General features: G+C 43.2%; 1 protein-coding gene across 4 annotated transcripts in view; it reads right to left on the bottom strand.

Annotated features, from left to right (window-relative positions):
- The window catches only part of Mark3 (microtubule affinity regulating kinase 3), a 91,158-nt gene that overhangs the window by 29,320 nt on the left and 48,298 nt on the right, over positions 1-13,540 (bottom strand). For all 4 annotated transcript variants that reach the window (XM_042696853.1, XM_042696850.1, XM_042696852.1 and 1 more), the window contains exons 6-12: positions 12,902-12,972; positions 4,906-4,962; positions 3,158-3,394; positions 2,397-2,516; positions 2,088-2,187; positions 1,681-1,793; positions 843-996 (exon numbers count right to left, since the gene is read on the bottom strand). In XM_042696853.1, the coding sequence (XP_042552787.1) occupies positions 843-996; positions 1,681-1,793; positions 2,088-2,187; positions 2,397-2,516; positions 3,158-3,394; positions 4,906-4,962; positions 12,902-12,972 (852 nt within the window). The remainder of the gene's footprint in view (positions 1-842; positions 997-1,680; positions 1,794-2,087; positions 2,188-2,396; positions 2,517-3,157; positions 3,395-4,905; positions 4,963-12,901; positions 12,973-13,540) is intronic.

The following is a 13,540-nucleotide window of genomic DNA, read 5'->3' as shown; positions in this document are numbered from 1 at the left end:
TGCTCATTTCCTCCACTCAAGTCTCATTAGCCTCTCATGACTCACAGCTAGCTGTCCCGACTACACAGAGAACACTGCACCCAGCACAGACAGCTCTACCAGCACTGCTGCTCTAGACAGCCCAAGAAAGAGGTGGAGAATCGATGAGCTGAACCACTGGGATCTCAAAGGGCAGAGGTTGATGTTCCCACTCAACAAAACCTTACCTAGCAAAAGCCTACCAAATGTGCCAACAAAGCCGGGCGCTGGTGGCTCACGCCTGTAATTCTAGCTACTCAGGAGGCTGAGATCTGAGGATCACAGTTCAAAGCCAGCCCAGGCAGGAGAGACCGTGAGACTCCTATCTCCAGTAAACCACCAGAAAACCGGAAGTGGCGCTGTAGCTCAAGTGGTAGAGCGCTCGCCTTGAGCTGAAGAGCTGAGGAACAGCGCCCAGGCCCAGAGTTCAAGCCCCACGACCGACAAAAAAAAAACAAAAACCTAATGTGCCAACATCAAAGCCTTGATCATGTCAGCACTGGTAGGAGCCCCAAGAAATCCTAGGAATAGACATTAAGTCAATCTCCAAACATGCAAGGCTTATATAAGAGGATACTCTCAGGGCTGGGAAGGTGGCTCAGTGGTAAAGTGCTTGCCTTGTATGCATGAGGCCCTGGGTTCGATTCCTCAGTACCACATAAGCAGAAACAGCCAGGAGTGGTACTGTGGATCAAGTGGTAGAGCGCTAGCCTTGAGCTGAAGAGCTGAGTGAGGTATAGCACCCAGGCCCAGAGTACAGGCCCCACGACCGACAAAAAAAGAGGACACGCTCAGAGAAGGCACTAGAATGGTCTCAGGCTTACCGTGGTCACTGTACCGTCTCTGCTTCTGGCTTGAAGAAACACTTCTTTGCACTTTGTGGTGAGGCGACTGCCCAGTGTTGTTGCTGAGGTCACTGCTTGGCCGAACCTTAGCAAGTGAAAGGTTGCTGCTAGAACTGGAGTCACTAGCATCCAGCTACAGGAGAATAAGAACAACAGCCACACAGACCCCAGGGGTTTGTCAGGAACTCAGCTTCTCATGACATACACACTTCTCACGAACATGTACTTAAGGTATCATGACAAAAAAAAGACAACCCTAAACTTAGACACAATTATTTTTCTGATGACTGGGAAAACTCACACAATGATCTTCCTAACCTTTTCCAAATAGCCAAAGACATTCTGTTTACTCTGCCAGTTTGTAATTTCCAAACTATTAACAACTACAGGTTAATTTAGGAATAACCAGTTTTATTACACTATCATAAATGATTATTATATTTAAAACAATAGCTCATAGTGGCTAAAGGAAATTTGTTATCCGCAGGTAGATTTTTTTTAAATGATTTTTGTTTTGTTTTTTGTCTGTCGTGGACCTTGAACTCTGGGCCTGGGCGCTGTCCCTCAGCTCTTCAGCTCAAGGCTAGTGCTCTACCACTTGAGCCACAGAGCTACTTGTGGCTTTTTCTGCTTATGTGGTGCTGAGGAATCAAATCCAGGGCCTTATGCATGCAAGGCAAGCACTCTACCACCTTCCCAGCCCCTTAATGATGTGTTTAATACAGTACACATACATTTTTTTTAAAACTAGAGTACAGTTCACATAAACTGATAATGAACACCAAAGGTATTTTGAGTCTTCTCTGATTACTCTTACCTCTGAAGATTTTCTCCCCAACAACAAATACGTAGCTGTGATTTCATCATATTTCATTTTACTAAGAGATTCTTGAATTTCTTCTTGCGAATATCCCATTCCTATCATAATATCTAAAAGAAAGGTAAAATATATTTTATAATGTTCTAATTTGCTAAAAAGTCATTTTGTTACAGGGCAAAACAATTTCCCTTATTTGACCTAAAAGATTCCCCATGTTCTAACATGAACACGCAGCTAGCTGTCTTTCTGAGTTACTGAGTACTGGAACAGGAAACTACAGGTATTATGAAAGAACTGATCCATAAACGTTGTGTTTTTCCTTTTTGAAATATACACACAGGAATCAAATAAATGCTTTTCTTTTACAAATACACACACTACGCAAACACAGAATAATTAATTACCTATTCTTTTCTGGTCTGAGATGTCTAGTTCTGGTTCGACGAATGGCTTAAGTTCATCTTCTTCATGCCCTGCATTGATCCACCTATCCTTCATGATTTGCTGAAATGGACAACTGTTCATTAGTAGCATAAAATAAAACAAGCCAATAATCACAATATTAAGGAAACTTTATTTTCAATATTTCATTGATTACTGCTCAGGGTAACAATTTTTTTTTTAACTTCCTGGTTAAAACACCCCACACAAGCATTAATATATCACACAAACCAAGTTCAGTAAATTCTCTCCCTTTGCCCTGGAGCGGTTACCTCCAAAGTGCCACGTTTAACTGGGTTCAGCACCAGGAAGCGTTTGAGGAGGTTTTCACAGTCTGTGGACATGTAGAATGGGATTCTGTATTTCCCTCTCAATACTCTCTCTCTCAGTTCCTTTGGGCATGTAGAGAAGAAATAAAACTAGTGAGTCAAACAAACAAAACAAAAACAAAATCCACAAGAACCCACTGAAACTAATGCTGATATAATGTTAAAAATATTAGTACAGAACTGGGTGCCAGTGGCTCACCCTTGTAATCCTAGCTACTCAGGAGGTTGAGACCTAAGGGTTAAGGTTTGAAGTCAACATGGGCCAAAAAGTCTGTGAGACTCTTATGTGTAATAAACCACTCAGAAAAAGCTACAAGTAAGACGGGCGCTGGTAGCTCACGCCTGTAATCCTAGCTACTCAGGAGGCTGAGATCTGAGGATCGCGGTTCAAAGCCAGCCCGGGCAGGAGAGACCATGAGACTATCTCCAATAAACCACCAGAAAACCGGAAGTGGCGCTATAGCTCAAGTGGTAGAGCGCTCGCCTTGAGCTGAAGAGCTGAGGGACAGCGCCCAGGCCCAGAGTTCAAGCCCCACGACCGACAAAAAAAAAAAAAAGCTACAAGTAGCACTGTGGCTCAAGTGGTAGAGTGCTCACTTGCCTTGAGCAAAACTCAGGAATAGCATCCAAGTCCAGAGTTCAAGCCCAGTGACCAGCCAAAAAAAAAAAAAAAAAAAGAACACAGCAGCAACTGCTTCTTATACCTTTAAGTTTTGCCCATCAAAGGGAAGTGACCCACTGACTAGAGTGTACAGAATGACGCCGAGACTCCACACATCGACTTCTGGTCCGTCGTACTTTTTGCCTTGGAAGAGCTCTGGGGCGGCATATGGAGGACTACCACAAAACGTATCTAGTTTACTGCCAACAGTAAACTCATTGCTAAAGCCAAAATCTGCTATTTTAATGTTCATATCCGCATCTAACAATAGATTTTCAGCCTAGAGGGAAAACATCAAGACAAAAGCAAAGCTTAAATAAAATCACAACTATGACAGAATTAGGCATTGAATAAAAGTTTTTTACAACAATATATGGTAAATGTCTCCTAATTAATAAAATTGGAAAATATTTTCTAGAGGAAAAAATAGGAGACAAATTACAACTCCTAGTTTTAGAACCAACAGTCAAATATAAATATCAAATATAGGCTAATAACAAATTTAAATATTAACTACCCCAAGGTCAAGAAAAACTTTTGACAACTTTTTCTACTAAGAATAAGGTTGTAAGCTGGGTGCCAGTAGCTCATACCTATAATCCTACCTATTCAGGAGACTGAGATCTAAGCATTGTGGTTTGAAGATAACAGGGGCAGGAAAGTCCCTGAGACTTTCATCTCCAATGAACTACTCAAAAAAGCTGAAGTTGCACTGTGGCTCAAATGGTAGAGCGCTATAGCCTTGAGCACAAAGAGGCTCAGGGACAGCACCCAGGCCTTTAGTTCAAGCCCCAGAACTGGCAAAAAAGAAAAAAAGAATAAGGTTTTGGTTTTTTTAAAAAGATGTATTCTTTGTTGTTTGTTTGTTGGTCATAGGGTTTGAATGCAGGGCCTGTGGGATGGTCCTTGGACTTTTATGCTCAAGGCTAGTGCTATACCACTTTGAGACACAGTGCTACTTCCGGTTCTGGTAGTTAATTGAAGGTAAAGTCTGACCAGGCTGGCTTTGAACTTCAATCTTTAGCTCCTGAGTAGCTAGGATCACAGGTGTGAGCTATCAGCACCCAGCCTTGTATTTTCTTTAGGCACATTAAACGTTGTTGAAATAGCTGTAAGTGGGAAGAATCCTCAACATCAATCCAGAGATATAAATCACAGTCACTTTCATTAATTACAAACAATCAGGATGTTACTACAAAGCAGACACTAAATGGTTATCTGGATGTACAGTGATCAAGATGTCAGGGCTTTGCACGCAGAAGCCATCAGTACAGAGATTAAGTAAGTATGGGTCCTGAGATCTGGTGATTCTAGCTACTTAGTACCATGTAAACAGAAAAAAGCCTGAAGTGAGCCAGGCGGGTGGTTTACGCCTATAATCCTAGCTACTCAGGAGGCTGAGATCTGAGGATGGAGGTACAAAGCCAGCCCAGGCAGGAAAGTCCATGAGACTCTTATCTCCAATTATTCACCAGAAAATTGGAAGTGTTACTGTAGCTCAAGTGATTGAGAACTAGCCTTGAGCTGAAGAGCTGAGGGACAGCATCCAGGCCCAGAGTTCAAGCCCATTCCCCCCCCCCCAAAAAAAAAGCCTGAAGTGGTGCTGTGGCTCAAGTGGTAGAGTGCTAGCCTTGAGCAAAAGAAGCTCAAAGAGAGTGCCCATGCCCTGAGTTCAAGCCCCATGACAGGCAAAAGAAAAGAAAACAAAAACAAAAACAAAAAAACAAAAACCCCAAACCCATCAACTGTATCTCATTTGTGAAACTACCACCAAAGGAAGTGACCACTCACCTTGAGGTCTCTGTGAACAATTCGTTTTTGGTGGCAATACTGTACTGCAGACACAATCTGGAAAAGACAGGCAAGGGTTAATCACCATTAGTAATTCCTAAGATGAAAGACTTGTTCAAGGATCTGAGTTCAAACTGTAATGGTGCTAAAAAAAAAAAAAAAAAGTACTTCAATATTATTTTGTAGTGTAACTGGGAGGCTTTGAGGCTGAGATCTAAGAAACGGATTTGAAACTAGCCCAGGCAGACAGATTTCTAAGAACTTTGTGTCAGTCATGGGGCTTAAACTCAGAACCTGGGTACTGTTCTTAGGTTTCTTTGCTCAATGCTCATGCTCTTTAAGGTACAGCTCCAATTCCAATTTTCTGGTGGTTAATTGAAGAGTCTCACAGACTTTTTTACCCAAGATGGCTTCGAACCATGATTCTCAGATCTTAGCCTCCTAAGTAACAAGGCATGAGCCACTAGCAGCCCAGATCATGAGATTTTTTTTTTTTTTTTTGTCAGTCACGGGGCTTGAACTCTGGGCTTGGGCACTGTCCTTGTACTCTTCAGCTCAAGGCCAGTGCTCTACAGCTTGAGCCACAGGGCCACTTCCGGTTTTCTAGTGGTTTATAGGAGATAAGAGTCCTACGGACTTTCCTGCCCAGGCTGGCTTTGAACCGTGATCCTCAGATCTCAGCCTCCTGAGTAGCCTCCTGAGTAGCCACCTGTGCCCGGCGATCATGACATTCTTCTCTCCAATCAATCAGCAAAACCCCAAAAAGGAACATGGAGCTTGGGTGGCAGAGAGCCAGCCTGGATTAAGTAAGAATGTGAGGCCCTGAGTTCAAGTCCTGGTTTTAGCACTGGCGTGTGTCGTCGTCCCAAGGAAGGAGAGAAGGCAGGCAGGTATAGTCTGGACTACACAGTAGCTTAGTGGTAGAGTGCCTGCCTAAAATACATGAACCGCCCTGGGTTCGATTTGATTCCTCAGTACCACATAAACAGAAAAAGCTGGAAGTGGCGCTGTGGCTCAAGTGGTAGAGTGCTAGTCTTTAACACAAAGAGGCTCAGGGACAGTGTCCAGGCCTTGAGTTCAAGCCCCACAACCGACAAAAAAAAAAAAAAAAAAAACTACAGGAGAGGTGAAGCTTTCTTCCCTTTCTGGGCGTACTGATAATGGGGTTTTAACTCAGGTCCTGTGTGCTATCCATTAGCTTTTTCACTCAAGTCTGGCTTCTGCCACTTGAGCCACACCTCCACTTCTGGCTTTTTTCTGCCAGTCCTAGAAGGCTTGAGCACAAGGAGTAGGTACTTTCTCTGAGCTTCTTTTGTTCAAGGCTAGCACTCTACCACTTGAGCCACAGCACTACTTCTGCCCTTTTCTATTTATGTGGTACTGAGGAATGGAACCCAGGGCTTCATGCATGTTTGAACACCACTTTACCACTAAGACACATTCCTAGCCCCTCTACTTCTGGCTTTTTACTGGTAATTGTAGATAAGCATCTCATGGACTCTCCTCCCTATACTAGCTTTTAACCTAAATCCTCAGATCACAGACTTCCTAAGTAATTAGGATTATAGGTATGTGCCAATGATGCCCACATATTTCTTTTTTCTTTGTGACGGTCATGGGGCTTGATCTCTGGGCCTGAGTGCTGTCCCTCAGCTCTTCAGCTCAAGGCTAGGGGTCTACCAATTGAACCACAGTTTTCTGGTAGTTTATTGGAGATGAGAGTTTCACAGCTTTTCCTGCCCAGGCTAGCTTTGAAATGTGATCCTCAGATCTCAGCCTCCTGAGTAGCTAGGATTACAGCATGAGCCACCAGCTCCTGGCTTATATGTTTATTTATCATTACTCTTATTACCTTTAAGTAGTTGTACAAAGGATTTTGATTTAACATATCAATTTATGATCTGTTACTTCTTCCATCATTCTTCTTTCTAGCATGTTATTTTGACTACTGTTGCTTGAAAACAGGGTAAGTAAAATAAATTTGTTTTGCCCAAACAAAAATTTATGGAGAATAGCGGGTGACTGTGGCTCATGCCTGTAATTCTAGCTACTCAGGAGGCTGAGATTTGAGGATCATGATTCAAAGCCAGCCCAGGCAGGAAAGTCCATAAGACTATTTTTTTTGTTGGTTGTGCGGGCTGAACTCAGCCTGGGCACTGTCCTTCAGCTCTTCAGCCCTACCACTTGAATCACAGCACCATTTCCAGCTTTTTCTGCTTATGTGGTGCTAAGGAATTGAACCCAGGGCCTCATGCATGCGAGGCAAGCACTCTACCACTGAGCCAACTTCCCAGCCATCCATGAAATTCTTATCTCCAATTAACCACCAGAAAACTGGAAGTGGCCCTCTGGTGGAGAGCTCAAGGACAGCACCCAGTCACAGAGTTCAAGCCCCACGACCGACAAAAAAAACAACCCAAGAACATTTTACTTTCCTGGGGCTGGGAAGTTGGCTCAGTGGTAGAGTGCTTGCCTTGCATGCTCGAGGCCCTGGGTTTGATTCCTCAGCACCATATAAGCAAAAAGAAAAAAGCCGGAAGTGGCGCTGTGGCTCAAGTGGTAGAGCGCTAGCCTTGAGCTGAAGAGCTGAGGGACAGCGCCCAGGCCCAGGCCCAGACTTCAGGCCCCACGACCGGACCCAAAAAAAAAAAAAAAAGAACATTTTACTTTGCTACTTCCTGACTGAATTCTTTTTTCTTTTTTTCCCCCTCATTCAGTACTGATATTACTTTATCCTTCTGATTTATTTTTCTGATACTGAGATTTAGCTTGTAAGTTTTCTTTTTATTTTTGTGTCTGTCTAGGGTTTGAACTCAGAGCCAGAGTACAGTCAGTCCCTGAGGGTTTTTGCTCAAGGCTAGCACTCTATCACTTGAGCCATACCTCCACTTCCAGCTTTTTTTAAATTCTTTTTTTTTTTTTTTGTTGGTCGTGGGGCTTGAACTCTGGGCCTGGGCGCTGTCCCTCAGCTCTTCAGCTCAAGGTGAGCACTCTACCACTTGAGCTACAGCACCACTTCCCCAGCTTTTTTTAGTGGCTAATTGGAATTTTTTTTTTTTTTTTTTTGGGTCCGGTCGTGGGGCTTGAACTCTGGGCCTGGGTGCTGTCCTGCAGCTCTTCAGCTCAAGGCTAGTGCTCTACTACTTGAGCCACAGTGCCACTTCCCGCTTTTTTTTTCTTTTTGCTTATGTGGTACTGAGGAATTGAACCCAGGGCCTCAGGCATGCAAGGCAAGCGCTCTACCACTGAGCCACCTTCCCAGCCCTAATTGGAAATTTTCTGCCCAGGCTGGCTCTGAAGTAGCTTTGAGAGTAGCCTTGAGAGTAGCTAGGATTACTGGTGCAAGTGATTTTCAAATTCTGCTTTTGAATCACATTTGCCTTTATCTTGCCCTCTTTCAGATCATTTCTCTTCTTTTGGTTCCAAACAACTCAAAGGTAACTGGAAAATAGTCAACTCTACTGCTGTTTCTGGATCTGTTCTTAAGCTACGAGTGTGACCTTTAAGGAAGCTGGGGGTCTGGACATTTTCCAGGTTAACATAAGAAGCTAGACTAATTCCCTTTTGGTCGTCCAGGAAAAAACAGAGATACCATCTGCCAGAGGCAAACAAAGAAGGTGGAGCAGAATCTATCTTCTTTGAAAAGAAAAAGAGCTCAACCAAAAAATTAAAATGGCATACATATTAAGTAAGAATGGAAATGGTGTAGAAAGAGGGAAAAACATTTGCTGAACATGGAATGAAGGACCTATATATGGCATAAACACTGTTTCAGTGCTGTGTATGTGTGTAATACCTTCCTCCGCTCTGTCATAAACAGGAAAACTTTCAAAAAAATTAGTCAAAATAGTGATGATTTATTAGTGGCTGAAAAGTAAGACCTTAGAAACAGAAAAGTAGAATCAGTATTATGCTTGCTTCTTCTAGGCTGAAGGAGCTATCTGAGTCAAGTGACAAGTAATGACAATAATTCTATGTACAGCAAATCTAGCCACTAGCTATAAGGTGCACATACACATAAACCACTTTGTGTATCAGACTAATAAGGTTTCTCAAATGAATACTGTTCCTTCTGCAGGAAATTTAAAATAAGAATCTTAAGACACGGTCCAATAACTGCTTAAGTCTCTCTGACAAGTCTAGCTAGTGTAGGGGTCAGGGGTGAGGAGTGCATAGGAGAGGGACTAGGCACGGCTTGCTCTCCTCTCCCTGGCTGTCGCACACCCTTATCTCTTGGTCAACAGATCACTTTCACATAAATTGCTCCTCATCAGATTCCTCTGGATGAGAAAAATTTAAGCTGTATGAGGCAAAAAATATTGGCTTTTAGGTAGCCAATTTATAATTAAGAGTAGTTACTGAGCCATGTGCTGGTAGCTCACACCTGTAAAAACTAATCAGGATCCGGGGGCCAGTGGCTCACACCTGTAATCCTAGCTACTTAGGAGGCTGAGATCTGCGGATGTTCATGAGGCTCTTATCGCCAATAAACCACTCGAAAACCAGAGGTAGCGCTGTGGCTCAAGCGATAGAGTGCTCGCCTTGAGCTGAAGAATGCAGGGACAGTGCTCAGGCCCAGAGTTCAAGCTCTATGACCGACAAAAAAAGTGAAAAAAAAAAATTACTCAAGATGCTGAGATCTGAGGATCACAGTTTGAAAGCCCAGGCAAGAAAGTCTGTGAGACTCTTACCTTCAACTAACCATCCAAAAGCCAGAAGTTAAGCTGTGGCTCAAGTGGTAGAACACTAGCCTTGAAAGGAAAAAACTCAGAGACAATGCCCAGGCCAGTGCTGGCACGCATGCGCACACACACACACACACACACACACACACACACACACACACACACACACACACACACAGCGTTATGCAAAGCACACACACACACGCACACATACAGCATTATGCAAAGCACACACACACACACACACACACACACACACACACACACACACACACACACACACACACACACACACACACACACACACACACACACACACACAGCGTTATGCAAAGGACAAACAAATGTTTGAGTTTCCAGAATTCATTAAGTCTAATTTCTTCTCTTTAAGGCTATAAACTCCAGTGAGAAGTCAAGTTAAATGATGGCTACATTTTCAACTTGGATATTTAATATCTGTCATTCCTGCTCCTTTTTGTTCAAGTCCTGGAATTTGAACTTGGCCTGGGAGCTGTAGCTGAGCTTTTGTACTCAAGGCTACTTGAGTACTTGAACCACAACACGACTTCTGGCTTTCTGGTGGTTAAATGGAGATGAGAGTCTTCCTTGCCTAGACAGATTTTCAGATCTCAGACTCCTGAAGAGCTAGGATTGTAAATGTGAGCCAAGGGTTCGCAGCTTCCATTCTTTTTTTTTTTTTAATTGTGAAAATACCGTACAGGGGTTACAATTACATGGGCAAGGTAATGAGTACATTTCTTATCAAGCATTGTTGCCTCCTCCTTTGTTTCCCCTTCCCATTTTCCCCCCCTCTTCCCCCTCTCCCCAGAGTTGTAAAGTTCGTTTTTTGACATAACGTCTTATACATCTCATTGTTGCAATGGGTCTACCTGTATCCCTATTTAAACTATTTTTTTCCCTCCCCCCCCAAGAGTTGTAAAGTTCGTTTTTCGACATAACGTCTTATACATCTCATTGTTGCAATGGGTCCACCTGTATCCCTATTTAAACTATTTGTTTTTTTTCCCTTCCCCTCCACAAATTATACCAACATCAAATACAGTGAAAGCAGGGCTTATACCGTGGGGGAGGGACATACAAAGCAACACAGAAATCATCTTATAAATAAATATGTTAGAAACAATCACCAGTAAGAAAAAACATTTTCAGCTTCTATTCTTTACATATAAAGTCTTATTACAAGATCATATTTATTTGGACAGTAGTATCTTATGCCTAGGTGCTGTCCCTGAGCTTTTTCACTCAAGGCTAGTGCTGTACCACTTTGAGCCACAGCATCACTAACAGTTTTCTGGTGTTTAACTGGAGATAAGAGTCTCACAGCCAGGTGTGTGAGTTGGGGGGGAGGGGGGTTAGTGGCTCACACCTATAGTAATCCTAGCTACTCAGGAGGCTGAGATCTGAGGATGGTGGTTCAAAGCCAGCCGGGGCAGGAAAGTCTGTGAGACTCTTATCTCCAGTTAACCACCAGAAAACCGGAAGTGGCACTGTGGCTCAAGTGGTAGATCACTTGCCTTGAGCTGAAGAGCTAAGAGATAGCGCCCAATCCCAGAATTCAAGACCCATGACTGAAAAAAAAAAGTCTCACAGAGTTTGCTGCCTAGGCTGACTTCAAACTGTAATCCTCAGATATTAGCCTCCTGAATAGCTAGGATTATAGGATTATAGCCACCAATACCCAGCCAATTTAATGATTTTTAAAACTCTGAACTTTGGCCAGGTGCCAGTGGCTCACATGTGTAATCCTAGCTACTCAAGAGGTGGAGATCTGAGGAGTGAGGTTCAAAGCCAGCCCAGGCAGGAAAAGTCTATGAGACTCATCTCCAATTAACCACTGGTTGTAACACTGTGGCTCAAGTGGCATAGCGCTAGCCTTGAGCTGATGAGCTGCAGGACAACGCATCCTCTGAGTTTTGGAGTCAGAGAGTCTCAGTCTACAACAGTCCTACTACTTAGCAGGCACAAAGTTTGTGCATGTTACATAATCTTCCAATGCTTCTGTTTTCTATCTTTATCGACTCATAAGGCTGCTGCAAGATTTAAATAAATATAGGACTGAAGTAAAACGCCTGCCTAACAAATCACAAGGCCCTAGGTTCATTAGAAGAGAATGGCTTGTTAAAATGAGTCTCTTAAACCAGGCATCAGTGGCTCACGGCTGTAATCCTAGCTACTTAGGAGGCTGAGATATGAGGATCACAGTTCAAAGCCAGCCCAGGCAGGAAAGTCTTGAGACTCTTATCTCCAATTAACCACCAGAAAACTGGAAGTGGCACTGTGGCTCAAGTGGCAGAGTGCTAGCAGAAGAGTGGAGGGACAGCTCCTAGGCCCAGAGTTCAAGCCCCACAACTGACAAAAAAAAACAAAAAAAAACAAAAAAAAAACAAAAAAAACAACTCTTTAAATAGGAGGTAAAGATAAGGCAAGAAGAAAAGTTAATGAAGGCTGGGAATGTGGCTTAGTAGAGTGCTTGATAGAGTGCTGTCCTAGCATGCATGAAGCGCTGGGTTCCATTCCTCAGTACCATATACACAGAAGTAGTCCTGTGTGTCAAGTGGTAGAGTGCTAGCCTTGAGCAAAAGAAGCTTAGGGACAGTGCCCAGGCCTTGAGATCAAGCCGGGGGGAGGAAAAAAAAAAAAAAGTAAGAGGCACTTGTCTGCTTCTAACAGCGCCTCAGGCAGGAAATGAATGCACCCAACACACTTTAGTTGAACTGGATGGCCAATCCATTTCCATCCAAGAGGCCTTATAAATGGTTTTTTTTTTTGGTGCCAGTTCTGGGGTTTGAACTCAAGGCCTGGGCACTGTCCCTCAGCTTCTTTTGGTTCAAGGTTAGCCCTCCACAGTGCCACTTCTAGCCTTTTCTGTTTATATATGGCACTGAGGAATCTAACTTGTGGCTTCATTCATGCTAGGAAAGTACTCTACCATTAAGCCACATTGCCAGCCCCATGAAAACTCTTTTTTTTTTTGGTCGGTTGAGGGGCTTGAACTCTGGGCTTGGGCGCTGTCCCTCAGCTCTTCAGCTCAAGGCGAGCACTCTACCACTTGAGCCACAGCACCATTTCTGGTTTTCTAGTGGTTTATTGGAGATAAGAGTCTCATGGATTTTTCCTGCCCGGGCTGGCTTTGAACCACAATCCTCAGATCTCAATCTCAGCCTCCTGAGTAGCTAGGATTACAGGCGTGAGCCGCCAGCACCCGGGCCCATGAAAACTCTTAAACTCGTTTAAGGTTTAGAAAGATATCTTTAATTAAATTAATAAAATGACGACATATAAATCCATACCTGTCTAAATTTAGCTCTTGCTTCTTTTTCTTTCATTCTTCCATGTGCAACCAAATAGTCAAATACTTCACCTATAATTGAGAGAAATAAAAGTAAGCAGAAGTTCTACATCTAAGTATTAGTTTTCTTATAAATTGTTTCCTTTTATCAGTGCTTTAATTTATATTTTTAATGTAGGTATGAAGAATATGTGGAATATGAACTAAAGTAAGTATAAAGTTTAACTAAAAGCATTAAGGTTCACCAATAAAATCTCCACCCCCCCCTTCCTCCGCCCCCCAGTTGTGGGACTTGAACTTTGGGCCTGGGCGCTGTCCCTCAGTTCTTCAGCTCAAAGCTAGGGCTCTACCACTTGAGCCACAGCGCCACTTCTGGTCTTCTGGTGGTTTATTGGAGGTAAGAATCACACGGACTTTCCTGCCTGGGCTGGCTTTGAACTGTGATCCTCAGATCTCAGCCCCTGAGTAGCTAGGATTACAGGCGTGAGCCACCAGTGCCCAGTACCAATAAAATCTTAAACTGGGAAAAAAAAAAAAAGTCTTAAATTCCTGAGCTAGACATGGTAATGTACCTCTATAATTGCAGGACTCAGGAAGGAAAAAGATCTTGAGTTTGAAGCCAGCTTGGGCTATATAGCAA

The sequence above is a fragment of the Dipodomys spectabilis genome, unplaced genomic scaffold (genome assembly GCF_019054845.1).
Source record: "Dipodomys spectabilis isolate Male_0828 unplaced genomic scaffold, ASM1905484v1 ptg000212l, whole genome shotgun sequence".
Lineage (NCBI taxonomy): Eukaryota > Metazoa > Chordata > Mammalia > Rodentia > Heteromyidae > Dipodomys > Dipodomys spectabilis.
The sequence above is the reverse complement of the archived record's forward strand: the minus strand, read 5'-3'. Positions and strand labels throughout refer to the sequence as shown.